Source organism: Berghia stephanieae, chromosome 2 (assembly GCF_034508935.2).
Source record: "Berghia stephanieae isolate SIO BIC M18660-M18661 chromosome 2, UCSD_Bste_1.3, whole genome shotgun sequence".
NCBI classification, from domain to species: domain Eukaryota; kingdom Metazoa; phylum Mollusca; class Gastropoda; order Nudibranchia; family Aeolidiidae; genus Berghia; species Berghia stephanieae.
The window spans coordinates 92,110,901-92,138,665 of record NC_088361.1 but is presented as its reverse complement, the minus strand read 5'-3'; the positions used below and the strand labels follow the sequence as shown (position 1 = coordinate 92,138,665).

Genomic DNA, 27,765 nt, shown 5'->3' with positions numbered 1-27,765 from the left:
TTAAAATGCTAGTATATAATGACAAATTGAATAAATATACGCCTGACAAAAGATCTACGATGAAAATGCTAATTGAAAGAGATGCTACCTCGAGGAACTTACGGAAGGCCTCCCTTTATCGTTAGAAAAGCCGAGGTAGCAGGGCCCTCGCTGTTGAACCAATGCCTAGATGCACGTAAGCTACAAAATTTAATAAAGTATCCTTACGAGAATATAATTTTCTGAATCACTGAACTTATACAGTCACGTTTATACATTTAGCATTCTTTATCGGTTTCCGAAAGTAGTCGAAGGTAGCCGACGGGTCTGTGTTTACAAAATTTCGGGACGTCCCACGATGCATCAGGCTTGGCAACTTCATTCAACTTTCAAGCGCAGTGGCGGAAAGAAACTTTGTGATCTGCTGATAGAGAAAGTGACTGAGCCTGTGTTCCTTTGATTCGGACCTTCTATTAACCTCTAATTATCGACTGGAAACGAGCTAATGATGTGATTTAGAGTCGTCTTATGATTTTGTAGGATTTTCTGTTCCCGGAGTAATAATATTATTCATCTTATTTGGTGTACTAACTACTCTGAACTGATGTGATTAATAAGCGAGGATAATAATTCCTAGACGTCTATATTCTTTTAATTAAAAAAAAAAAAAGAAAGCAAATATATCAGCTGTTTGTTAATTATTTTGATTCTTGTGACGATTTCTCGCTTCATGAGCATTTCATGACGATGGCCTGTCAGTTGGAATATTACACTCTCTCCTCAACTATGTTCAGATTTAAAGGATCAAATCAAGTTTAATCATAGATTTTTGTTTTTTAATTTTGTAAGAATTTGTTTTTATATTTAATTTTCCTTATCGGATTAACTCCTCATCATCATGGATTCACAGAACGAACTCAAGCCGAACTATAGAAGTAAGTCAGTAAACTTTGTGCTTATCTATTTTCTTTTACTGTTTAAATTTTATTTTTTTAACGTTAAAATAATAACCACTATATTTCCATAACACGGTCGACTACATTTTATATTTCGTATCTGAATCTGATTATATACCTACACTTACATTTAGATTTTTAGTTTATATTGTCTCAATAAAATGGACAAGAAGAGGGCGTTGTCTCGCATTTGCGAAGAAAATAAAAACCCCATAAAGGCGACAAAAAAAGTATTATTATATTATGGAATGGTTTTTTTTTAACGACATGCTTACGTTTTTTTTTATCGTACTACAGTTTGAATTATTATTTTTTTAATCCAGTGTTTCCATTGTAATGGGATACATTTTTAAAAGAGTTAAGTCATATGGCGAACATGTATTTTTCGAATTCTTTACCGCATAATAACCGTGTAGACGCAACCTTTACTTTAACCAGTGTTTACCAATAGAGGTCTATATATTTCTTTCTTTGTATAGATAAGATTTTAATTCAATGTGAGAAACTACTTATATTTACTGTTTGTTATGTAAGTGGTTGACACGTTTAGAATTTCTCCCATTAAAAAAAAAAAAAACTAAAGAGAAACCTGTCAAACATATGACTTGTATTTGTAATGTTAAACAGTTAGATATTAATAATAGTAAATTTAGTAGTAATCATGGTGATGATGATAATAATACGATAACAAAATAACCTTTTGAATCACAGCCCTTGATGATGCACGGCTCACGGCCGATGAAATGGATGAACGAAGGAAACAGAATATTGCATACGAATATCTCTGCCATCTTGAAGAAGCCAAAATGTAAGAACTGATCATAAGAAACTTTTACTGCTCTTACAGCTATCATCGTTCTGTGTCCATCTACCATTAGTCATATTTAAATATTTTCCTATCTTTCAAATCAATCCTGCTTATTAATATCATCTCTTTGATTTTGATTTTTGTCGACAATAACCATTAATTAGCTATCATATGTTATTTTGACATCACCGTTGCTTTCTAAATTATAGAGATCTTTTTGCAAGCATTTGAATGATTAACTCATAGCCTATTTAGGGATCATCCGTTTTTTGCCTTAAGGCTCTGGGCTGTTGATTTCAACACACAATGCCTAATAGTTCATTGGGATTCGTGATCAATAAAAGGCGTCACAGAGAAGGTCATTTACTTTGTTCATATTGTCGTAGTCACTGGTGCGTGAACGGACTCGGTATATAGAATTAGATATAATACCAATCTACATAACACTATTAATAGTTTGGGCATTTAACAACAAACCGAGGGCAATTGAGGAAGCCATTGATTGTTTGTGGCAAGAGTTCTTTCACCTGTGTTACTTACACCTCTGTGTGTAAGGGTTACACTTCCTCCTGTACATTAGATATGGACAACCGCCGACTTCTTTTCTATTAGCAGGCACTGTGGACAACGCTTTTATTCTCGCGGGTAAATTCCACATGCTCACCAGAATAATACGAAACACTTTACGACGTGTCCACGTTATCAATCTCGTCCCACTCATTTCACAACGCCCGCCCCCCCCCCCCCCCCCCCCCCCCATATCGTCAATAAGGTATAGAACGATAGAGGTGTAATTAATAATTAAGATGCAATAAGCCTGTTCTCGCTCCTTAATGCTGACATCATAAATATATATCTAGAAAGTTAATAATAATAATGATATTGACAAGCTAGGTGGTTTTCCATTCGCCCATTTATCGTACTCACCGGGGTTAGATGACCTCACATGCCGTATCAATTAATATTACCCGTGATGATCCAGAGCGCGCTCTAAATTTTAAATTGTTCTGTAAAAATTGTTAGTTTATTGCTAATTCAACATGCAAACTCATAAAAGAGGGGGATACTGTTGACTTTGTGCCTGAGAATGCATACGAGGACAATTGTACAGTAATCCATATTATCGATGTATGATTTAATGGAGATTGCCAAGTACGTTTCTGAGAGTCCGAGAGATTTTTACAAAAAGATGCTGTCAAGTACAAAAACGCAGAGTATTGTCAAGGAAGACTGCACTCACTTCATTGCCATCATTACCACCATAATCATCAACGGCAATCCCCATTGTCAAGTTACCACCTCATTAGTTGATGTTGCCGTTAGTGTTTTTATCCACACACACACAAAATAAAAAAAACCCAACAAAAAACAAAAACAAAACAACAACAAAAACAACAGTGTATTTAATTTGCCATTTTCCAATGAATAAATCCATCTGCTTGTTGAATACCTACGTCTTTAGAAAAAAAAAAAAAAAAAGCATCGTACCGCATGCCTATAACTATAATCGTAATGATTGTTCGTGGACGCCGTTTGGTCCATATTATTTCACTGTTTAAACATGCCCACTTCCAACAGTTCATAATCAATGTAGACGTTCTCTCGCGGTTGTCATCCGTTTCAAGCGGTTATTATGAAGCATTATGAATTTATATTTTGATCTCATGGAATTTGGTGCATGAAAAAAGTGTGTTGTTGCATCATAAGCAAGAAAGCACACAACACGGATGTTGTGAAACGCAAACGTGTCGTTCTTTTTTTTTTTTCTTTCCTGTTCTCTTTCTCTCTTATTTTTTTTTTCTAATTGACATTGAGAGATCAGGCACATCTCTCTCTCTCTCTCTGTCTCTCTCTCTCTCTTATAATTAAATTATATGTATGAAGAAATGGAAAGTGGTGGAAAATGGTGGACTTCCTGCGTTGCATTCATCACTTTATAATTAAATATCACTATGCTATTGTGATTCATACTGCTGTACACGTCGTAGTGTTTTTGTCGCTAGAATGCGAATGGGAAGTCAAGATGATAATAAATTTAATGACCCGAGTTTACACGTTTTCTCAGCCTGTCGTCTTCTCTTTCTCTTTCTTCTCTTTCTGTTATTGCCTGCTTAAGTGGGTTATTTACCTCCTATACTATTGTTATTTAAGCATCATTTCACAAACGGATTCCATACACAATACGATATTATAAAGGGGACACGATAATTTATAAGTATAAGCCAAAAAGGCTTTTTAACGTTAACTCCCAACCACGTTTGCTGTCTCACAGGAGCTATGGGTAAAAAGGGGGTAGAATTGTGTTACTACACATACGTATTGCATTTTAAGTTTCAAATTTGGCTCCAAACTATTTATAACATCACATTAATATGGTGCAGTTTCGTGATTACTACAAGGTCAAAAACTCTAAGATTATTTCTCCTTGTCGACAGAGTTCGTTTAACTATCAAGACACTCAGCCTTTTAGTTTCTTGTATTGATCTCGGTAATTTGATTTTTTAAAATTTAATTAGTTTTTCTTTTCTTTCCTTTTTTTATCTGTTATTTTTTTTAAGTTTTTGGTTTTACGCGACGTTTACATATGTGCAGGTCTGGCATCCGAACCCACTTTTATGGACCTTGGAATTGGGTTATCAGGCCTGCAAATAAGTTCACGTCGGTTTTACGCCATTAATTAAGTCTTTTTCGGGAAGGACTATGAAACTTACCCTCGAGCAAATCAGCGTGCTTAAAACTTGATTCAAACTCAGAGTTCTCGTATGTTAACATAGAGGAATTACCGATGATCCATTTAGAGCAATTAATAGATTTGCTGAAACGAAAAGAAAGAAAGTTTACAAAAAGACAATGCCCCAAGCTGGACTCGAACTCGTGTCTTACCCGAATATAGTCTATGCTAAACTTTTTGGATATTTAAACAGACCTGCCAACTTTCGCGGATTGCCCGGGAAATTCCCGGATTCACACACCCCCGTTCCCGCCTCCCGGGATTTAATCGATTACTAAACTGGTTGTTTTTCATCATATTAAGTCGAATTTGATCATATTATAACCATTTTTTGCTTATATTATTCCTAAAATTATTAGAACTTTAATAATTTAGAGAGAAAAAAAAAGAAAGATTTAGAATAGCATCTTCTCGTTCGTTTTGTGTTGGGGGCGGGGTCTGTAGTATTCGGCTTAATCACTTGAGATTTTGATCCTCTTCTGCTTCAACTCTTGTAAAATGGTTTGTCCTTTTGAACTTTTGTTTTTATTGCCCGCGCTTTTACGTCACTGTGCAGGATTTTCATCTCTCGTCTGGTTCACGTGCAATAGACTTTTTTAAATTTAAATTATTTGCCATATATTATCTCCTAAGTTGTCTACTAAGATATTGACATTAGAAAGCAACCCAGTAATTAAAAATTGCAAGGACTTTTTTTTTTTTTTTGGCCTTTATCTGCGTATATCATTGTGTGTGTCTACGATTGTGATGGCTGATTTGTCATTTTCTATAAACAGATTTATAGGACATGCTGTGTTTTGGTGATTATTATTTCAAGGCAAACAATTTGCTCTCACGATGTGTTGTGCTGTGCTCTCTTTTGGGACTGACAGCTGCTGCTGCGACATAATATTTGCCTCTGTTTACCTTTTGACCTCACTGAAGCGAATTATGTTGTGGTGTCTCCTTCCACATACTACTGATGCCGTGTGCCGACCCCGATTCTTCTCTCCTCCTCCTCTTTCTCCCCCCCCCCCCCCCCCCCCCCCCCCCCACCCAATTTAAATCCCGTCATTGTTATGATGATAATAATATTCAGTTAACGCGTGTGTTGGAAGTCGGATCACTCCGTAAGCCAAAAAGAAAAAGAAAAGAAGCGATTTCGAACTAATTTTAATCAGGGTTGCGGCCAGTATTCGATTAATAGAATGAATGAAGTTGTTCACTCAGATCTTTGTCATTGTCTTTAGACCGCCAGTTGGGCGATTAGTTCTCAATCAGACTATGAACGTTTAAGGTTGCACCCGGGACTAAAATGATAGTAATATACATTGAGAGGAGAAACTTAGGTGCTCCATGCGTATGCAATGTCAAGTCGGTAAATATAGCATTTGATCTATTGATGGTATGCGTAACCTTCAACGTCTGTAAGGGAGAATTTAATAAGATGTAATCACCCGAGAGGCCGGAGTCCTTAGCTGGAAGGAAAACATTCACGTGTGTAAATAAATAAATAATAAAATAAAATTCCCTTTATTCGTCTCATAGGGGAAATGTGTCTCTAGGATCTATTTTAAGGGAAGATTGGAATAACCCAGGCGTCAGCCGCAGTGCAGCGCCGCAGCCCTTATGTAAAGTTATAATTTGGCGATGTGATATTTTATTCCTTGTAATTCATCTCAGAAATGTAACTATATATATATGTCTCTATATATATTATTTTCAAAAAAAATTTTGAGTCTACATAATGATTTGTAAAGCATTTGAGTGGAGGGATTCTGTGATTGTGTCTTTTAAGTAATCTCAAATTGATAATGTGCTCTCGAAATCTACATGTTTCCTATTTGAAACATACCATATGTACTAGCTACCCTTTCCGTGTGCTTTTATCTTGAAATTTTTTAGACTATCCCATTTTCTTCCTTTTTACCGGCGATGAAATGCATGACCTAAATACGTGTACATCGACGTGTACTTATTTGCGGGTCTGACAACCCAATTCATTATTCGCTCATTGTTGGTAACAGAAATTTCACTAAATGACGCATGGCAAAATATTGTCCATTAGAACTATGTTAAACTAGGCTCATATTTGCGTTCGGACCTGCATATGGGCATATATGTCTGTGTACATATATCGTAAGCGCCGTAAAGCCTTTAAAAACGTCACAAAAAACATAAATAACACGTGTACACAGGAGAGCATTGGAATGGTGAGTTTGTATCCTGACTATTGTGTAATTAAGCCAAAATAACTCTCGATACGGACTATTGGCCGTGGCTTAATTAATCATTCATGCTTGAGTGACTGGCTGGATGGTCACTTGTGGTTGATCTTTGCCTCTTTAGAATGCACGAAAAGAGTGGGCGGTCAGGACTTTTGATTAGGTAAACGTTTTAAAACACGCACGTAATTAAGGTATGTGTGTTTGTGTATGTGTGGTGTGTGTGTGTGTATGTTTGTGTGTGTGTTTGTTTGTTCCTGTAGAATAAATGTTTTTAACATGTCCAGTGTTTTGGCAGGCGGAAATGTTTTTGTTTTCTAGTTCCTTGTTTACAAGTCATCTGTCCTGTTTAGGTCATTGTCTACTTAAAGAGGAGCCTTTGAGTCACCAGCTTATTAATCGAAACGTAGCGATGCCGAAAACATGAAGAGTTGCATTCTATAAGAGAAAATAGTATTACAAATTTTCTTTATTTATCTCCAAAGAAGGTCAATTCCACGAATAACCCAGGCGCCAGCCGCAGTGCAGCACCGCAAATTGAACTAGGGCAAGAAATGAAACTCGAGACCGTCTGAATATAAAGCAAGACCATACCACTGTTCCACCTCTCCCCTTTTTCGAAACCTATACCTAGTGTTTAATTAATTTTGTTTTAAAAGTAATGAAAGTCCAGCTATTTTTTTTAAAAAGGCAACAACAACAAATCAGGCTTATGGCTCTGAAAATGAAACTCATGCCGCCTTTCTTTAAAGAAAAAATAACCTTCATAATAAATAATAGATAAATAGATAAAATTTATATATAGCCAAAATCCATCCCCTTAATTTTATTAAAACCTTGAACATCAAGTTCAGTCAGATACGTCGAACTTGTGGGGACTGATGATACAGTGTTATGTCAGTTCTGCTCTTCTTTCTTTTTCTTTTGTTCTGTGCGGATTTGTTCTTGTGGTATGACTTTCGTCTTCGGACCCTTAGGTCCGGTTTCGGGTCCCGCTCTCAACGACACAAAGTCGAGTCTTTGGAAAAGGCTGTTTACTCACATTCTCTCGCTGTACTCATGTGTAAAATGAGTACCTGGCGAGTAATAGCGTTGTCTCTGTCTAAAACAAAACTGCAATATCGCTTTATAGGCGTTATCTCGTCATAATAGTTATTATGTGTTTCTGTTGTTTCTGTTGTCTAGGGACTCATTGTAAAGCGCTTTGAGCTTAAGGTAAAATGCTCACAATATCTGCTTGCAGGATATTACGCAACCACACACACATATGTTATCTTGAACGTTTAGTGACTGATTGGTGTAATATAGAGATAACCAATCATTATAAAGGGTGTCTTAAAAATAATAACAAAGAGCTGAGTGACGCCAATTTCGTTCCATCTATGGGTGCTCAAGTTTTCATATTTCTATTTATTTATTTATTTTTGTTCTTTGTTATTTTCTTTTTGGGTTTTTTAAATCCTTTTTTTTTTGTTTGTATTTATTTATTGTTTTATTTTTTTTTATTTTTTGGTTTTATTTTTTGGTTTTATTTTGTTTTTTGCTTGTTTAATTTTATTTTAGTCAATGGCTAAGATGCAATTTAGGAGATATCCTCCCCCCCCCCACCCCCTCCAAATAATGCCATGGGAGTAACTTAAATTGGGCTGTCTCTCCAGAGGTACGGAAGCAGTGGCTAGCATGTGAAATAAAACGGTCAATTTGCATTCCAAATTTGATCCTTTTCGTCGTTGGGGCATATTACTCCCTGTTTGAAGCAAAGCCATGTTTACTTTGCCAATAAGACAAGATAGCCCTTGTACTTATTCAAATTGCTGTTTGATTGTCATGTACACGGTCTTTTCTATTTCTATGTACATAATTTAACCTACCGTTGTTATTCGTGAGGGGGACAAGATAGCTCAGTTGGTGGGGCACTCGCTTCACAAGCAAAGGGACCGTGGTCGATCCAGGGTGCAGTCGAGATTTTTATCAGAACCCCCGGTCCATCCCGCAGTGATTGCGTAGCTGGGTCTGTTTGATTTGTCCGAAAGTACTTTGCGGTAGACTAGCGTCCTATCAAAAGGGTAGCAAGCAATTGCTATTATCCGATTTACGCAACTGAAACCGGGATTTAATTCCGGCTCCATGAGCCTAATGGCTCTGAGGGCGAGAACGCTTATATGACCTTTTGTTCGACTGTGTCGTTGTCGCCTTGTTTGCTTTTTCTTGTGAAAGTATTTCAACAAACGTTTAAATAGAATAGATCTTATTTGTCATATAAGATAGATAAATAAAAAAAAAATGACGAACTCTTTTCTATATTATAATGTTGAGGAGTATCAGTTCAAACAACCAGACTACTCCGCGACGCGTTCCGAATCGCATACCGAATGCCCCGAATGCCCCGAAAAGAAATGAGCTTGGACCAAGAAGATCGTAATTATTTAGGTTGAACTAATAGAAAAGAACGATTGTGATATTATAATGATATAGAATCGCCCGTAAAGTTGTCTATATGGTAAATGGCCACACTGCCTGACACTGAAAAAAAAAAAAAAAAACAACCCAAAAAAAACACGTATATAAATATTTGGTTAGAAAACTCGTCCTTCAAATGTTGATCGCTCAAAATGACTCCAAAATGACTCTCATTTTGTCAAAACTCTAAGACCTGAGACCTCATTTTTTTCAGATCTTTATCTTCTATTATCTGCTCCCTAATTTGTCACTTTGATACTATTCCCAACTTTATTGACATGTAACTTGAAAGGATAATACCAAAAAAAAAAAAAAAAAAAAAAAAACCAAAAAAAAAAAAAAAAAAAAAACCCAACAAAATAAAAAGCAACAATAACAGAAAACAAGCCTCGATCCATCAGTCGCATGTCACTTTTAGAGGCAGGCAACTACGTAACTAACGTTTCGCTAATGATATTGACCTTATCGCAGACAGTGAGCAAGAATTATAAGCTCTCTACACGGTATTAAAATCAACTCTGACAACAAATAAAAGCAACACAACAACAGTAACAAAGGGCTCGGAATGGACAATGAAAACTAATTTTTAGGCCATGCTCTGACTGTAACCTTCGTCAACTTAAAGCCTGCCACAAGGACTTGTATTTTGACGATATTTTTATGTTCGTGCAGCAGCACCAAGCGAGTTGTCATTAGTGCTCAAGGAAACAACTGATCCCATTGGTTTAACTGTTGAATACAACTCATGATTTGCTTTCTTTTGGTGGTCTGACCTTATATTTTGACGCAGGCTATGAGTTTACGAAGGCTTGGCTGTGATCCTTCTCTTATGTAATAATCGAGAGAAGAGAGAGAGAGAGAGAGAGAGAGAGAGAGAGAGAGAGAGAGTGTGTGTGTGTGTATGTATGTGTGCGTGAGAGAGAGAGAGAGAGAGAGGGAAGGAGAGAGAGAGAGAGAGAGAGAGAGAGAGGGAAGGAGAGAGAGAGAGAGAGAGAGAGAGAGAGAGAGAGAGAGAGAGAGAGAGAGAGAGAGAGAGAGAGAGAGAGAGAGAGAGAGAAATGCGTTAAAAAAATCCCAAGTAAACATCAAACCGTGAATGATGAATGAAGGATGCTTTCACTCGTCTGACTTGAAAACTTCGACAATCTGTGTGAACAATCTTGTGTTTAAAATGTGACCTATCGTGTCAAAACGGTTTTACGTCGGGATGAATCGGATTCCGATTAACTGAATTTGAAATTATATACGATCTTTGGTAGAGTTTTTGGGGGTCTGTTTCTTGTTTGTTTATTTGTTGTTGTTTTTTTTTTTTGTTTTTTTGTTTTTTTGTTTTTTTTTTTCAATGTCAGAAATTGCATTTATTCTTCATTGTAACGATTATAAATAGCCAAAAGTTTCATATTTGTGGCTATAGAATCGATTTCTAGTACCGAGTACATCCCGAAATCTATATCGTTTTAATATATTGAATACATGGCCTCTGTTCTTAGGATGTGTAATTTTATTAGTCCCCTTAATGCACAGATTGGGGATACGTACATGTTTCCTATATCTAATAATTGAAATGTAAACCAGCAGTGGAGTAGATTGTCGAGGCCACCAAACGTTGACGGAGCAAGTAGGTAAAATGGTGACTACATAATGTCATGGGTGCAAACCACCCATCTGTCGCGTTGTTAAACGGCGGTGTTCGTCTTACAAATGATTCGTCTATTTTGAGACTGACCCTTTGTCACAAGGCTACTTACACTCGATGAACCACAGATGATTTTTGATTGTATTGGGTAATGCCCAACGTTTCTAAGTCGTCGCTTTGAAGTTTGTTCATCACGACACTTTTGAACTGACAATTTGGTTCAGAAATTGGGAAAAGTTGACCTCTTATGGTTAAAGCTCAAGAGGGGGGGGGGGGAGATTGATGTTATCCAGCAATCATCTTATGTCGGCAAGCACATAATACACTATTGATGCTATGCGTTTAGGTAAAAGACATCTGCCAGCCCGGCATAGCGTACTACACAATAATGTGTACCCGAAAACGTCTATAGATAGTTCGAAGATGACGTCACTCGGGACTTTGTTATTGGTTTTTGCCATCCGCGTTTATGAGTAATGCTCACTGAACTGTATTAACCTGACTATAAACGTTCATGGATAGACACAGTTTTGTGTGTTGGTCCGTTATACTTCCGGATGGCAATGTTATGAGCTTCTTTGCCAAGCGCATTCTTTCTATATAACTATATAGATTGATAGAATTTAGTGAGAACTAATCATTAAAATGTCAATCTAAAAACAATTACAAAAAAATGTAAATCTAAAAACAATAACAAAGAGCTGAGTGTTGTCAAGTTCTTTCCTTCTATAAACAAAACCCAAACGTGTTGGTGATTTCTGTGCCAGAATGTTGTCTACATTCTGACATTTTAAAAAAAAAATCATTTTTCTAGTTTGACAAGAAAGTATCATTTAAAAAAAATACCTGATTGTACAAAGTGCGCTTCTCTCACGTACAAGAAACGTATGCGTCATCACAAGTCATTTTAACTCCAAACTTACAAATTAGGTAGCAGGCAGATAAAAATGAGAAACAATTTATGTAGGAAACGGTGCCAACCAAAGCAGAAAGAAAAATACAATAACAATTTTGGGTTCTTGTTTTTTTTTCTTGTATTTTTCTTTCTGCTATGCCCCTCATTGTCCACTCTGTAGTGATTAAATAGCTGGGTCTGTTCGATCTGATGGAAATTACTTTGTGATAGACTAGCGTCTTATCAAAAGGATAGCAAGTAATTGCCGTTGTCCGTTTCACGCTATAGAAAGCGGAAATAAACTCCAGCTCCATGGGCCTCATTGCTCTGAAGGACTACTTTTTAAACTTTTATATCGATTAATATATTGCTGACTAAATTATATCAATAAGTTATATGAGCATTTAGTGCAGAATTAACCACCTGTAAAAGTTATATCGATATTTACAGTAAGTTTTAATCCGATTTTATAGTTAATGTCAAGGTATCACGTCTTAATTTCACTAGTTGCATTTGCAACAGCTGCACTTGGGTTTTAATTCATCAATCATATGTAATATATGCACAAATAACACGATGATGTATGGTTTTATAAATGACCTAAAGGCTTGATTGGGTTCATTATAAATGGAAGTTAGATAACGTGATTCGATACGTTGCGAATGATTCAGATCGAGCGTTTCAGCGTATATTTTATGGACAATAATAGTTATTCGATCGATAACAATACATTATATTTGACTTATAATTTCATTGCCCAAGTCGATATCTATCTATCTATCTATCTATCTATCTATCTATCTATCTATCTATCTATCTATCTATCTATCTATCTATCTATCTATCTATCTATCTGTCTATCTGTCTGTCTATCTATCTATCTATCTATCTATCTATCTATTTATCTATCTATCTATCTATCTATCTATCTATCTATCTATCTATCTATCTATCTATCTATCTATCTATCTATCTATCTATCTATCTATCTATCTATCCGTTTATCTGTCCCATCGTCTCCCTTGGTTTAAATATCCAGTTCCACCCCGTCTCTCTCTCTCTCTCTCTCTCTCTCTCTCTCTCTCTCTCTCTCTCTCTCTCTCTCTTTCTTTCTCTCTCTCTAAATCTAAATTATATTTTACATTTTCAGCCCCATCTCTTCCTATTTAATATCTCTCTCGGTTTCCTCCAGTCTCCCTTCTCGCTAATCTTTTTGCGCTCGGGAAATTCCTTAAATTGATATCATCTTTTTATATTTAAATTGATGTTGAAATGACTTATTTTTGTCGGGGACTAAATTACATTCAAGAATATCTAAATTGTCAAGTTCATTGTCATCAATCCCCTCCCCCCCCCCCCCCCCCCCCCCCAAAAAAAAAAAAAAAATCTTTCCGTGTCTTTTAAATAAAGGACGTTAACTTTGAGAGCATTCATGCAATGATTGTTTAACTTCTGTTATGATTTATATAAGCTTAAGAGTAAGATCACAGATAATCAGACGCATCCAGGCTTGAACGCTTGTTTACGTAATTTTTATATCAAATTGATAGGTTAGGCATAATGGTGTATTTACGGTGAATGATCCTTGAATTTAACAATGCATTGGGTCTTTCGATAGAAGCGAGTCTGTCCCATAGTGGTTTAAGTAACATTAACATGATTTTGGATGGGTTTAAATCCTAAAGGTGACTAAGGAGGAATGACCTTGTGTGTATGTATCATTGTTATCGCAGATTGCCTTTGAAAAAGAAGTGCCGCCTTTGTGATTTTGCAGTGTGAATCATCGTTGGACTTGTAGGTCCCCTGGTTCAAGCCCTGCCGTTGGCGGTGCAACGTTGAATCCTTGGAAAAGGCTCTTAATTCTCATTGTCTCACCATACTTAGGTGTTTAATGAGTACCTGGTAGGTTTCAGCGTTGTGCCTGTGGACGAAAATATGAAATAGCGATTTATTTCGCCCAATGTTGTGTTGTTTGGGACCCATTGGAAAGCGTTTTTGGCACATTCAATGGATATATTATTGCTCTCTATAAAGGCTCAAGTTTTTACTTAATAGCAAATCTAACAGATGTTGAAAAGAGATTGGAATCTCCACCGTGGTCTGAAAGGAATGCCTAGAACTCTGCCGTACTCAGAAAGAAACAACACGTTTTTAAAAAATTGTGGCCAGAAAACTCGACATTAAAATGACCGTCGCCTTGATTTTAAAAAAATAATTTAAAAATAATAAATAAAAGTAATCACAACAAAAATCTCACAAACCCGGAACTTCGCGAAGTCATATGTTTGAGATGTTAAGTAAGATGAGGGTAATTTTAATTGAAAAATCTGTGTTTTTGTTGGGGTTTTTTTTCTCCAGGTTACGGCTGTTCTGTATTGCTATATTTCATGCTATTTGTAATAACAATCATAGTCGCCTCAATGAATGGTATCTTATACTTTCGCCATTAGGGTCCAATAAGCTTAATTCTGTGTGTAAACATGAGATTCCTTAAGCTTATGCGAACCCTTCGTTCTGTTTATACGGACATCTGTTATCATGTAAGGACCTATGCCCGACGAGCCCATAATTTGGAGCCTCCCAAAAGCTTGGGGAAGGTTATCAGTTATCAGTATAATATCTCGACCATAATGCCGAAATTAGTACAAATGTATAATAATATGTCGTGGGAAGTATGTAGCTAAGTAGTATTTATGCTATGTGTTTAGGTAAAACACTCACAACATCCGCCAGCCAAATTAAAGAGACCAACACACACAAAAATGGTGTGTAACCTTTATCGTTTATAGTCTGATTGATAAATTTCGTGAGTACTGATCATTAACAGACCGAAACGTCGTTTCTTTTGTGTTGTTCCCTTACATATGAGTCACATTTACTCACTTTATCTTTCTCTCCATTGTATAAACCACTTTCACTTGAGCACTCTCTCTCTCTCTCTCTCTCTCTCTCTCTCTCTCTCTCTCTCTCTCTCTCTCTCTCTCTCTCTCACATATATATATATATATATATATATATATATATATATATATATATATATCACTCTCTATCTATCTATCTCTCTATAGCGCGCGCGCACACACACACGCACACACACACACACACACTCACACCTTTATTTAATTGAAATTTGTATAAAAAATGATTATGGTTTTTGTCAACTTCCATAGTCCATTTTTTTTTCGGTCCCCAAAAATACAAATGCATTAATAAAGCAAGTTGACATCTATTATTGTCTTGACGAAAAAAACAAACATTAAGCGACTGGTTTGCCTAATAGGATGCATGCTTTTTTTATGTGCATGTTAAATAATGCTCTCAGTCAGAGGCTATGTCGTTATTCGTGACCTATCGTCTCAAAACGGTATAATGGCGGGATTTCAGAATGAATAGATGGCGTTAAAATATAACTTTAAAATTAAAAAAACAAAACAAAACAAACTCAATCTTCTTGAAGAGGACATTTATTTCAATTCAAACTTTATAGATTAAGTTTAAGATTGAATATCAATCATTAAGTTCTACCTAGCCGAAATAATATCCGTTTTGAGGCGGTTGGTCACATTTTACGCTAGTGAGGAATTTTAAAAAATAAATTTAAACCCGTTTCCAATTAACCAGTAGATTTTTGACCAATCAAAACATGGAATTTTGACACACCTTCAAGTGTGCTCGGACAAGCACGACTGATTGTTTATAAACGATAACGTGAATGAAATCGACCTTGTTCCGATCAATGTTATTGTTTTTATACCGCCAGATGGGTGATTAGTTATCACACCATTTTCTCATTCAGATTGTGAACGTTTAAGTTTCCACATATTTTTCTGTGTTGGTTCTATAGATAGTATGCAGATGACGTCACTCATGCCTTTGTTATTGTTATTGCCATCCGCGTTTGTGAATTGTTTTCACTAAACTGTATCAACCAGACTATAAAAGTTCATGGTTACACAGAGTTTGTGTGTTGGTCCGTTATACTTCCGGATGGCAATGTTGTGAACTCCTTGGCCAAGCGCATTCTATCTATTGATCAAGCGGTAGAGCAGTGGGTATTTTGCTTTTGACACACAGAATCGATAGTAAAACTTGTGTAGTTTACTATGTTCACCAATCACTGCCATTGTTTACACTATGACGATTAGATTGTCCGAGAGGCCTGGTTATCTATGTGTCTATTAGGTGAATGCGTTTATCACGGATTCTGTCCCATAGTTGTGTCCAATACAGTGAACACTATTCAGAGGACAGCATACGTATAGATAGTATGCAGATGACGTCACTCAGGCCTTTGTTATTGTTTTTGCCATCCGCGTTTGTGAGTTGTTCTCACTAAACTGTATTAACCAGACTATAAAAGTTCATGGTTACACAGAGTTTGTGTGTTGGTCCGTTATACTTCCGGATGGCAATGTTGTGAACTCCTTGGCCAAGCGCATTCTATCTATTGATCAAGCGGTAGAGCAGTGGGTATTTTGCTTTTGACACACAGAATCGATAGTAAAACTTGTGTAGTTTACTATGTTCACCAATCACTGCCATTGTTTACACTATGACGATTAGATTGTCCGAGAGGCCTGGTTATCTATGTGTCTATTAGGTGAATGCGTTTATCACGGATTCTGTCCCATAGTTGTGTCCAATACAGTGAACACTATTCAGAGGACAGCATACGTATAGATAGTATGCAGATGACGTCACTCAGGCCTTTGTTATTGTTTTTGCCATCCGCGTTTGTGAGTTGTTCTCACTAAACTGTATTAACCAGACTATAAAAGTTCATGGTTACACAGAGTTTGTGTGTTGGTCCGTTATACTTCCGGATGGCAATGTTGTGAACTCCTTGGCCAAGCGCATTCTATCTATTGATCAAGCGGTAGAGCAGTGGGTATTTTGCTTTTGACACACAGAATCGATAGTAAAACTTGTGTAGTTTACTATGTTCACCAATCACTGCCATTGTTTACACTATGACGATTAGATTGTCCGAGAGGCCTGGTTATCTATGTGTCTATTAGGTGAATGCGTTTATCACGGATTCTGTCCCATAGTTGTGTCCAATACAGTGAACACTATTCAGAGGACAGCATACGTATAGATAGTATGCAGATGACGTCACTCAGGCCTTTGTTATTGTTTTTGCCATCCGCGTTTGTGAGTTGTTCTCACTAAACTGTATTAACCAGACTATAAAAGTTCATGGTTACACAGAGTTTGTGTGTTGGTCCGTTATACTTCCGGATGGCAATGTTGTGAACTCCTTGGCCAAGCGCATTCTATCTATAGATAGTATGTGCTTGGCTAAGAAGCTCATAACATTGCCATCCGGAAGTATAACGGATCAACACACAAAACTGTGTGTATCCAAGAACGTTTATAATCAGGTTAATACAGTTCAGTGAGCATTACTCATAAACGCGGATGGCAAAAAACAATAACAAAGACCTGAGTGACGTCATCTTCGAACTATCTATAGACACTATGCCTCACAAAATCAAACAATCCATTAAAACAACAAGCCACAACACCGAGAACCAGATCCGTGTGGAAAGGTCTTTGTAATTTTTCTTTGTCCACCAATCAAGGGACTGAATTTGGTTGATAATGCATTCACTCAATTGGACGGGAGAAAAAAAAAAACAGGAGATTTTTTTATAAAGGGCTTCCCACGATATTTTTTTGATTGCGGTCAGATATCTGGGACTTCTAATCGTTTCAATGTCAAATCATCGTAAGAAACGGAAACATTTGGGTTAACTTAAATTTTAAACTTTATTTCAATTAAAATAAACGAAAATATATTTTAATTGCTCCCCCCCCCCCCCCTAAAAATAATTTTAAAAAACAAACAAAGAAAAAACACGTTCATTGCTCAAACAGTTATCATTTTTCACGGCTGTTATTAATTCTTTCAGCAATTATTTTAGTTTTCATTTACACACACGGGGCCGATTATATCCACTTACAGTCCTTTAGAACGTATAGTTTCCTTAAATTTAGAACGATTATTATTATAGCAATAGTATGCATTTTTTTTTTCAACTGATATTTTCCTTCAAATCTAAAACGATTTTATAGCATTGGTATATAACTTTTTTTTTAACGTGAGCTTTTATATAGCGCAATATCTACTAAACGTGCTTAAAGCGCTTCACATGGGAGTCCCAGGCCAACAGCAACACTTAACATGTAGGACGTGACATGACGTCTGTTTGGCGATATTACATTTTTTTTATCGGGCAGAGAACGCTGTTAACGGCGAGGTACTCATTTTATACCTGAGTACGGTGAAAGAATTGGCATTTCCAAGGACTCAACTAACGTCGAGCGAGACTCGAACTCAGGATCTTCCGATCCGAAGTGTTTATACTACAAGGCCACATATAGCTCTTCAGAACGGGATTTTTCCTCCAAATCTAAGACGATTACTATTGCAATAAGTCTTTATTGTCTTTTGACTTACCGCAAGTTTTAAATAAAGATATTTAACTCAGGGCCAAGAGCATATATCATCCCTAAGTCACTTTATTACGTGTGTCGTCGATAGTGTTTATTATCTATTTTTAAAAAAATAATTCTGAGCCTTTCAAAGATAGCCTAGGATCGTCCAATATATTATAATGCACGTCACTCCATCCAGACACATCTAATCTCACAGTGTTTATTATCTATTTTAAAAAAATAAAATAATTCTGAGCCTTTCAAAGATAGCCTAGGATCGTCCAATAATGCACGGCTCTCTCCCTCCAGACACATCTAATCTCACAAACATGAACTACCACCACCAACAACCTGTTTGTACAAAATAACGTTAGCCATGTTGACTTGACAAGACGACGCAAGGTGAAGGTGTTTGGGGGCCTGGAAAGAGGATTAGGTGTTATCTGGGTCGATGTCGAAGTCACCTCACTCGGCCCAATAGATGAATGTAGTAATGTATAGATGGATGGATGGATGAGATGAATGGATGGAGGGATGGATGACTTGTACTCTACTACTATCGCCGTCGATCGAAGGGATAAAGCGATCTAGTTGAATAGTGGTAGCAGGCAATATTAATGACGGGATCACGTCCTGGCGAGATCGATAAGTTCCGATGAAAATCGCCCAGCCTCTCTATGCAACAGGTGTAGTGATGTGACTGATGACAATATTCTATTACGGTATGTTTATGTCATGAAGCTCTGTCAAAAAAATGTTCCTGGGAGTTATCGATTCAGCATTTATTTTACATAATATGTGAGGCTGGCTGAGAAAACCCGGGAAGATGCGGCAAGCTTCGATTCGAGATATGAACCAAAATCGAAGATAAAGTGTTTCCCATAGCAACACATGTTATTTTTTAAACGAATTCATAACTTGAGTTCTAATAGAAATAGAAAGAAAATTTAAAGTGGTAAACGATCAGAAAGATGTGGTCTACACCACTGCATACATAACTCAATTTACGAAATTTGCGCATCTTTCCGGGTTTTCTCAGCCAGCCACACATGTTATACGAGTGTAAAATATAATGCAAAATAGATGAGCTGCTTCGACGACAAAAAGAGCTGCTGTTACTACGAATGTATATACTGTGCCAACTTCTACTACAGACAAAGGTTCCAACTGCTGCTACTATTAATTAATACCATCTCCACTTCCAGCATTGCTACTACAAGAACTTCTACTACTCTACTACTACTACTACTACTACTACTACTACTACTACTACTACTACTACTACTACTACTACTACTACTACTACTACTACTACTACTACTCCCGCTGATGCTGCTATTACTCGCATCTATGTATTTACAAACATACAAATCCAAATATTCGATAAATCACAAATTTTTAGCTTTTCAAGAAATGGAGGTGTCATTGTTAACGTTTTACTTGACACTTACACGCATCGTTAACCTCTGTTAACGGTATGAAATCTATAATATATGGCGCAGTCACTTCCATGAACGATTCAGACTATGAAATCTAAACAAAAGCTGATTGAAGGAAATGTTGCGTCAACCTGGGGAGTTTATATTTAATGAACTGTAACAATGTTTGTAGTGGGAATCGAAAATCGGCGCCATCGGCCATTCGCATATCGTAATGGCCGCCAGTTTGTGTCTACTGGTATAATAATATAAGTGATAAAGCAATTTAGTAAAGTTTTCCTCGAGTTGACTGGCAAAACAATAACAAAGAAGGGAAAGAAATACACTTATTTGGGTGCAACCTTAACTGCTGACAGTTTGTATGATAAAATATGATGAGAACTGATCTCTTCTTTTACTGGGTTAAAAATAGTGAGAAGAAGTTGGGTTTTTTTATGCATAAATCATTGTGGTGAACTTATTTATCTCAAAGAAAAACTAGAAAAAGTTTAAATGATGGGGTGGGTGGTGAGGAGGAGGACGCGACGACGACGACGATTCTGTACAAAAAGAGAGAAAGAAAACAGTAAAATTCTTAAGCGAAAAGACACATCAACCCACATTCAGCCTCCATCGCCCACTTTTTTTCCACACCACAGTTTATAGAAACTGATAATAATATGTTTTAAAACATTTCAAAATATCGATATATCATCTGAGTATTTACAACTTGTTTTGATCCAATCGGGACAAAAGTTGTGGATCATTTGATTTATTCTATTATTAACAGAGATGGTCCCTTAAAAGAAATGTAACTTCATATGCATTTTAAACGTTCGTTTTTCATGTCGATAGGTATCGATCCGACGTGCACTTATTTGCAGGTCTGATAACCAAATTCCTTATGGGTTCATTGTTGTAATGGAAATATCAAAAAATGACTCAAAATATTGTCCGTAACAACAATGTTAAACTATGCCCATAGTACTGCCGTGTTATTGAAGAACACAGTATGTGCTATTTGGTTAACATTGCATATACTATGTTTCCAAAAACAACGGCAAAGTAGGTTCGGATGTCAGACCTGCATATATGTACACGTCATATGGATCCTATTGAGAGACTTATTTTAGACTTCCTTATTTCATACCTAAATTATTTTTTTTTTTTAAGCACAGTACATTTCTATTACTCACACTGTAGACTTAAGACCTTGTACACTAGGTCTTCTTGCATTATTTCTTCCAAGAGTTCTTCACTTATGTTTTACTAGAGGTTAAGGCTTCATGCTCAAACTGTGGGATGCTACTGACCCAAGAAATGCTTTGATTTGAGAGCCTTGCCGGCATTTTACACACGCACGCACTGGGTGGGATTCCTGATCTCCCATAGTGGGCAGGGGGTACATACTGTGTCTTCTATCCCCTTATATCTGTTTTCCAACATGCTTTCTGTCTTTGTCTTGGAATGAGATTACTTGGTTTTGTCCTGGCCCTGGCCGGAGTGCTAGCTGGGAGGGAGACAGTCAAATGCATAGTTATTGTTTTGGGAGATGATATTTTTTCCCTTGTAAATCATCCCTCTGTTATGTATTATTTTGAATGTATAATGTAAGCATTTCGTCTTTGTTGGATTTTGTGCTTGTGTCCAGATGAGACTTATAGGTGATTTCAAACTAAGTACATTGGTGCTATGCTCTTGGAATCTACATCTGATCCCTATTTGTTCCCAGTTCCCCTTTGTCTTACTTTTTCTTGGGTGCTTTAATTGTAATTCTAGAACTTTTTACTATCCCATTTTCTTCTTTTTTACTGGCGCTGATATAACCTAAATGTGTTGCAAGCGCCGTAAAACCCTTAAAAACATCAAAACAAACCACACGCACGCACGTACGCACACACAAGCACAAAACACATTTTTATCCTATTTAATGACAATCATATTAAAATTCAATGTTCTAGAATCATGTCCCTTGTCCGTAAATGCTCATAGAGCAAACCAAGATCCTTTCTGTCTCCCGACGTTTTCTTTGAGCATCTTATTCAAGGGGCATTGACAAGGCATTGCCTTGTCTTTCTTTCAGATCAATTTTTGTCCTGTCTTAAGAGGTAGGAAAAACATGCAGGATTGATGATTATTTTTGGGCTGGAGACATGGTTTCTTTTGTACATCCTACGTCAACGGGTTTGGACATCAGAGACGAGGGGATCTCACGGATTTACGTTCACCAAATATAATTAATTCCCCTTCCCTTTGTTCTCACGAGAAGGACGACGAGCATAATTTCGTCTCCTATTAGCACAATCTAGTCTCCTCTTTCATTGGAGATGTGACAGAGACATTGTGTCCTATATTGTAGTCGTTGACGTGTCGTGTTGATGGATGTGCTCGGTGGATTTTAAAGATGACTTTTTGTTGTTGGTGTTTGATGTATGTGTTGCTGCTCCCTTCCCTAATGAAACAAAGATGTTCACGTCGCTGAAAGGTATTATGATTTTGTTGTTGTAGTTGGTTGCGTCAGGTGAAAACTTTGTTTCATCGTTGCTGTGTCCAATATTTTTCTCTCTTTTTTTTATATTCGAGACCACAATTGTTTTAGGTTCATATTTTCAATGTCTCATCGAGCCATTAAATATGATAATGCTGATTAAAATCTAATATAAAATCGATGGAGGGATAATAGATGTGATTCTTTTGAAATTTCCTTCCTATTTAACTTGTGTTTCAAACGTTGGTTAAAGAATTAGGTAATCATACCGATGTTTGCAAGTTTACTGCATTCATTTGATGAAGCAAAACGCTCTATTCACCGTAACCGTTATCTGTAATGCTAATCGTGATCGTTTTGATAAGTTTATCCAACAGTATAGAATTTTTCCATCATGCTTCGTATATTTTATTAGTCTATCGAGACGTTTGTGTGTTGGGGGGGGGGGGGGGGGATACAATTTAAAGAATTTCCGCATTTCTATTCTTTGAATAAATATCTTTTTCACAAATAATCTCACAAACATTGAAATGTTTTAAGTGATTTAAACTAACAAGTTAAGTTGTAGTCCTTCATATCCACGTGGTCCATTATTCTGGAGTTTATCCCGGTTTCTATAGTGTGATACGGACAGTAGCAATTTTTGCTACCCTTTTGATAGGGCGCTAGTCTATCGCTAAGTACTTTCCGCCAGATCTAACAGACTCAGCTAACCGATCACTGCTGGGTGGACAGGAGGTTTAGAAAAATCGACTTCACTCGGGATTGAGCTTGGGCTCTTTGCTCTACCAACAAAGCTAATCGTAACCTAACACTAACAGCAAGAGCCCAAACTCCTTCATTTACAATTCCTCAGCCGTTTTAACAGTATAGCTTTTTTTAAAAAATAAATAATAAATTAAGTCTCACTATTATTAACACATCATGTCATTAATTCCCAATCTTTACGAATCATCATCGTCTTCACTATAATATTTCCTTTCGGGTCACCTGACATTCTCATTCTCTTCTCTGTTGTTGTTTTTCATTTTCTTTTCTTTCTTCCTATTTTTTTTTCAATTGCTTCCTTCCCCATGACTTCACTCCAAAGAGAATTTGATAACATCACTGTTATGTTATAGAATGTCTGAAGTGTTAAAAATCTTTATCATCAATCCGACCACAAACAACAAAGTCCAGTGGCGATAGCTACTACTACTACTACTACTACTACTACTACTACTACTACTACTACTACTACTACTACTACTACTACTACTACTACTACTACTACTACTATTATTATTATTATTATTATTATTATTATTATTATTATTATTATTATTATTACTACTACTACTTCAACGACGACGACAACGACTTCGACGACTACGACTATTACTTCTGTTGCTTTGGAGAGTTCAACATAGTATTTTACACAGTATGTGGTATGTCCAGCTCCTAGAATATCTAGGTCCTGCTTTTCAAACTCCCCGGGGTCGTTTTGACTAGCGATCAACATAATTTACACGCTTGACCAACTTGGTTTGGTAAACATACCAAACGCTTGTGTTGTATTGATTCTTTGTATTATCAATCGGCTTTGATTGATGGATTATTCAAATAAACGTAATCATGCAATAAGCTGATGCTTTTCATACTTGTAAAGTAAGTCAAATCTTACGAAGAAAAAGGAAAACAAACAACAACAGGTTGAGGAATACATTTAAAAAAAGAGATAGCAACAATTCATGTCACACGGATGCCATTATAGTAACTTAATTGATTTATTATTTTCCACAGTCATTCACACACCTTTTAATGCTATGCGTTCGGTAAACTACCCACAACATTCGCCAGCCTAATTTATCATACCAGCACACAGCTGTGTGTAACCTTTAACGTTTATAGTCTGATTAATATAATTTAGTAAATGTCTATTAATATAATTTAGTGAGAACGCATCAACTAACAAGATGTCTAAATATAATAACAAAGAGCTAAGTGACGTCTTCTTCGTTCCTTCTATCGGCCTACTGTCTAATGTGAAAACAACAAGACAGACAAAACAAAGTTAAAAGTAACTTCGCAATTATAATATTAGTTAAACATTCTCTCTTCTCCGTTCGACTTTCCTCGACGAGACCGGTCTATTTTGAGTTAAATGTGTTTGACTTACCCTTGCTGTCCCCAGCTGATCGTATCCTTCGAGCTGATCCCGGAGTGAATGATAAAACACGACTTGGACCATTGTTAAATTCAATAAGACTCGTCTCCCAGCTTTATCTAGTTATACTGGCCAGCAAGATTAATGCTAGAATATCAGTTTCAATGGATGTCGATTTTCATTGTGATTTTATTCTTCAAACTGATTCAAACACTTTTTTTTTAAACCAAAAAAAAAAACAAAACAAAAAAAACAACCATTGAGCTTTTATATAGCGCTATATCCACTTAACATGTTCAAAGCGCTTTACATGGGGTCCCTGACAAACAGCAACACGTAACATGCAGAACGAGACACGACGCCTGTTAGGCGATATTACATATTTTTCTTCCCGACAGAGACAACGCTGTTAACGGCCAGGTAAAGGGGGGGGGGGGGGGGGGGGGCGATAATTTAATCTTATTCAATCACAAATTTTTGAAAAGATTTGATGTTTTAAAAAAGCCTAAATAAATAAACCAACTAAATGCCAATACATGTGTGTTGGCTCAGCGTGCTTGAATTACAGCGTTTGAGGTGCATTGAGTTAACCAATTTGTTTAATTTCTCTTTGGTGCATGGTCAATGGCTGCAGCGAGTTGGGCAGCTGTACTCGGCTTTTGTTCCATCCTATGTGCGCCTTTGGATATTGTCCCACGTGTATTTTATTGACGAACAAGTCGGATGCTGCAACAGTCGGACGTTTTTTATCTCTAGAAAATGCTTTGTTGCATTTGTCGTGCCCGAACATTATTTAGTTGGAAAAAAACATTTTCTTGCCTTTAAGAAATGGCACAAGGTGCAGCAGTGAGACCTGGTCAATATATTGCTGTATAATGACTCTATTTTCACGTCCAAGACCAATGTTTTGGAAGATTAATGACACCCCCAAATCATGACGCTGGTACATTCCCGGGTGTCTCTTTCCATTATACTGTCATCTGCAAATTGTTTACCGGCCGATCTCCATCTTCTGACTTGTCCATTGGATGTTTCAATTCAGAATCGGTTTTCGTCTCTGAAAGTAACCCCCTCCATTTTTACAAGCGCCAATCAATGAGAATGCAACCAGTTTTTTGACATCACAATTTTGCTCCCTGTTGTCGTATCACATATCACAAAACCATAAAGACTAATTTTAAGTAATTTTAAGGTAGATTGTTTGTTTGTTTGTTTGTTTGTTTTTTTTTGTTGTTGTTGTTTATTTTTATTTATTATTTTTTTTTGTTTTTTGTTGCTTGTTTATAGTATTACACCAAGACTCATAATTTATGAGCTGAACGTAAATGAGTCAAGCGTGATCCATAAACTTAGGTAAAGAGGCTCACTCGCTCTCCACTTATATATTTGCGTAACAGTGGTGTCATTCTGCCAAGACACACTTTATAGTTATTCATATTACGATTGCCGCATTCCGACGCTATCTATCTATGTATCGTTCACTCTTCTCCCTTTTTGTCATGCTAATGCGAGTGGTATTGTTGCCTGTAATAAGATCTATCTTGGCTGGAGGTAATAGTAATAGTTATAGCAGCCCTGTCACTCTGATTTGAATATTATTGGATTGTCCCCTCTTTCAAGGGATGGTATCCTACGAAATTGCAAGTGATTTGATCCATTCCCGGAGGTTATATTATGATAAATCGCAATAAACTGAATCGCTCAATGATCAGGAACAAAACCTACTTTGGTTTATGTTTATGTCTACTAACTGTATCGGATGCCCCCCCCCCCCCCTCCCAACCCTTCTCTCTCTCTCTCTCTCTCTCTCTCTCTCTCTCACTCTCTCTCTCACTCTCTCTCACACACTCTCTCTCTCTCTCTCTCTCTCTCTCTCTCTCTCTCTCTCTCTCTCTCTCTCTCTCTCTCTCTCTCTCTTGTTTCGTAGCATTAATCGCGTTGTAATGTGTAGAATTGCACCGTAACATCGTTGAAGTAACCAGTTGATTTTTTTACCAATCAAAACGCGGGATCACACACCCTTAAGCCAGCTCGGACAAATAGATGAAATCCTTGTGTGGTGTGGAATGGTGTTAGTTTATGGCTCAGTATCACAATAAACGGAACGAAAGTCACGTCGCTCAGCTTTTTGATATAGCTTATAGACAGTCGTTTTAATGTTTAATTCTTACTAAATTCTATCAGTTAGACAATAAACGTTTAAGTTTGCATATAGTTTTTGTACATTTGTTATATCTGACTTGCGGATGTTGCGAGTATTTTACCTAAACGCATAGCATCAGTAAGTTAACGAAGGTCACGGGCTGATCGGCATATGAAGAACGAATGACATTGACGTCATTCAGCCCCTTTATTTTATTTTTTGTTTGTTTTTGTTTTGGTTTTAGTCCATCGGTTGGGTGATTGGTTCTCACCAATATATATATATATATATATATATATATATATATATATATATATATATATATATATATATATATATATATATATATATAAACGTTTATGGTTACACATAGTTTTGTGTGTTGGTCCGTTTCATCTGACGGTCAGAATATCTTGTAACCGCATCAATGAGAGCGATCTTTCTCAGAGATGAGTGATGCGCTATGCAAATGCATTTTATTACCCGTCCCCGTCTTGTCATTGTCGCACACAAGGGCGTAACCACGCAAGTTTAACGACTATGTCACGAGTCAAATAATTTCAACCTCAGCCCACGCAGACAGCAAGGTAGAAATATTATGACATGCCCATAAATATCAGACAGATATTGACTTCATCATTACTAAAATATGATTTGTCAATCTTCAATGCAATAATATAGAGCCACGATGATCATTCCCACCTATCTATGTGCTTTATGTCTTATATATGACATTAATGTGATCGAATTTAGGAAAACGATAAAAATAAAAACGTATATATAATAATGATAAAAACAAGAACTTATTTAGCGCTGAACATACCTAGACGCTTACATTTTTCAACGCCGTGCCATCGATTGTAGCAATATTGAACGAAATTTTAGACATCTGAATGAAAAACAAGTTGTTGGTTTGTTTTGTTTGTTTGTTTTTGTTTTTATTTTTTTTTTTTTTTTTTGGGGGGGGGGGGGGGTTCTTTCAGCATAATGTCGGTTTAACGTTGATGGTGTCAGTCGGGTCTTTGTTATTATAGGGTCAGCGTGGCTCAGTGGTACGGTCTTTGCTTCCTACCCGAAAGATACCGAGTTCAATCACCCGCCGCTGCGTTGAGTCACCTCGCCCTTGCTCAATCTGCGATGCTGCTCTGCGGCTGACGACTGGGTTATTTGTCTTCCCTTGGAATAGACCCTAAAGACAAATTTCCCCATGGGGATGAATAAAGGGATTTTTTTTTTTAAATTTTATTTTCAGATAGCCTGTTGGTGATAAGTTGTCTGTAAATTATATCAATCAAACTATAAATGTTCAAGGTTACACACAGTTTTTGTGTGTTGGTATGTTAAATTTTATCCGGCGGATGTTGTGAGTATTTTATCTTACGCAGAGCAAAAATAGACCGAATAATTCGATCAGGGCTTTCAAGAAATTTGAATAGAATATAATACCACTGTAAAGCATG

At 36.7% G+C, this 27,765-nt stretch overlaps 1 protein-coding gene across 4 annotated transcripts in view; it reads left to right on the top strand.

The window, feature by feature from the left end:
- Positions 1-223: 223 nt before the first annotated feature.
- The window catches only part of LOC144965849 (ras GTPase-activating-like protein IQGAP1), an 88,611-nt gene continuing 61,069 nt past the window's right edge, over positions 224-27,765 (top strand). For 3 of the 4 annotated variants that reach the window (XR_013644114.1, XR_013644113.1, XM_078901633.1), the window contains exons 1-2: positions 224-914; positions 1,647-1,743. Coding sequence is in view for 2 of the 4 variants with exons in the window: in XM_078901633.1 (XP_078757759.1) it covers positions 878-914; positions 1,647-1,743 (134 nt within the window). In the remaining 2 variants the exon portion in view is untranslated. The remainder of the gene's footprint in view (positions 915-1,646; positions 1,744-27,765) is intronic. The other variant, XM_078901632.1, reaches the window with a different exon arrangement.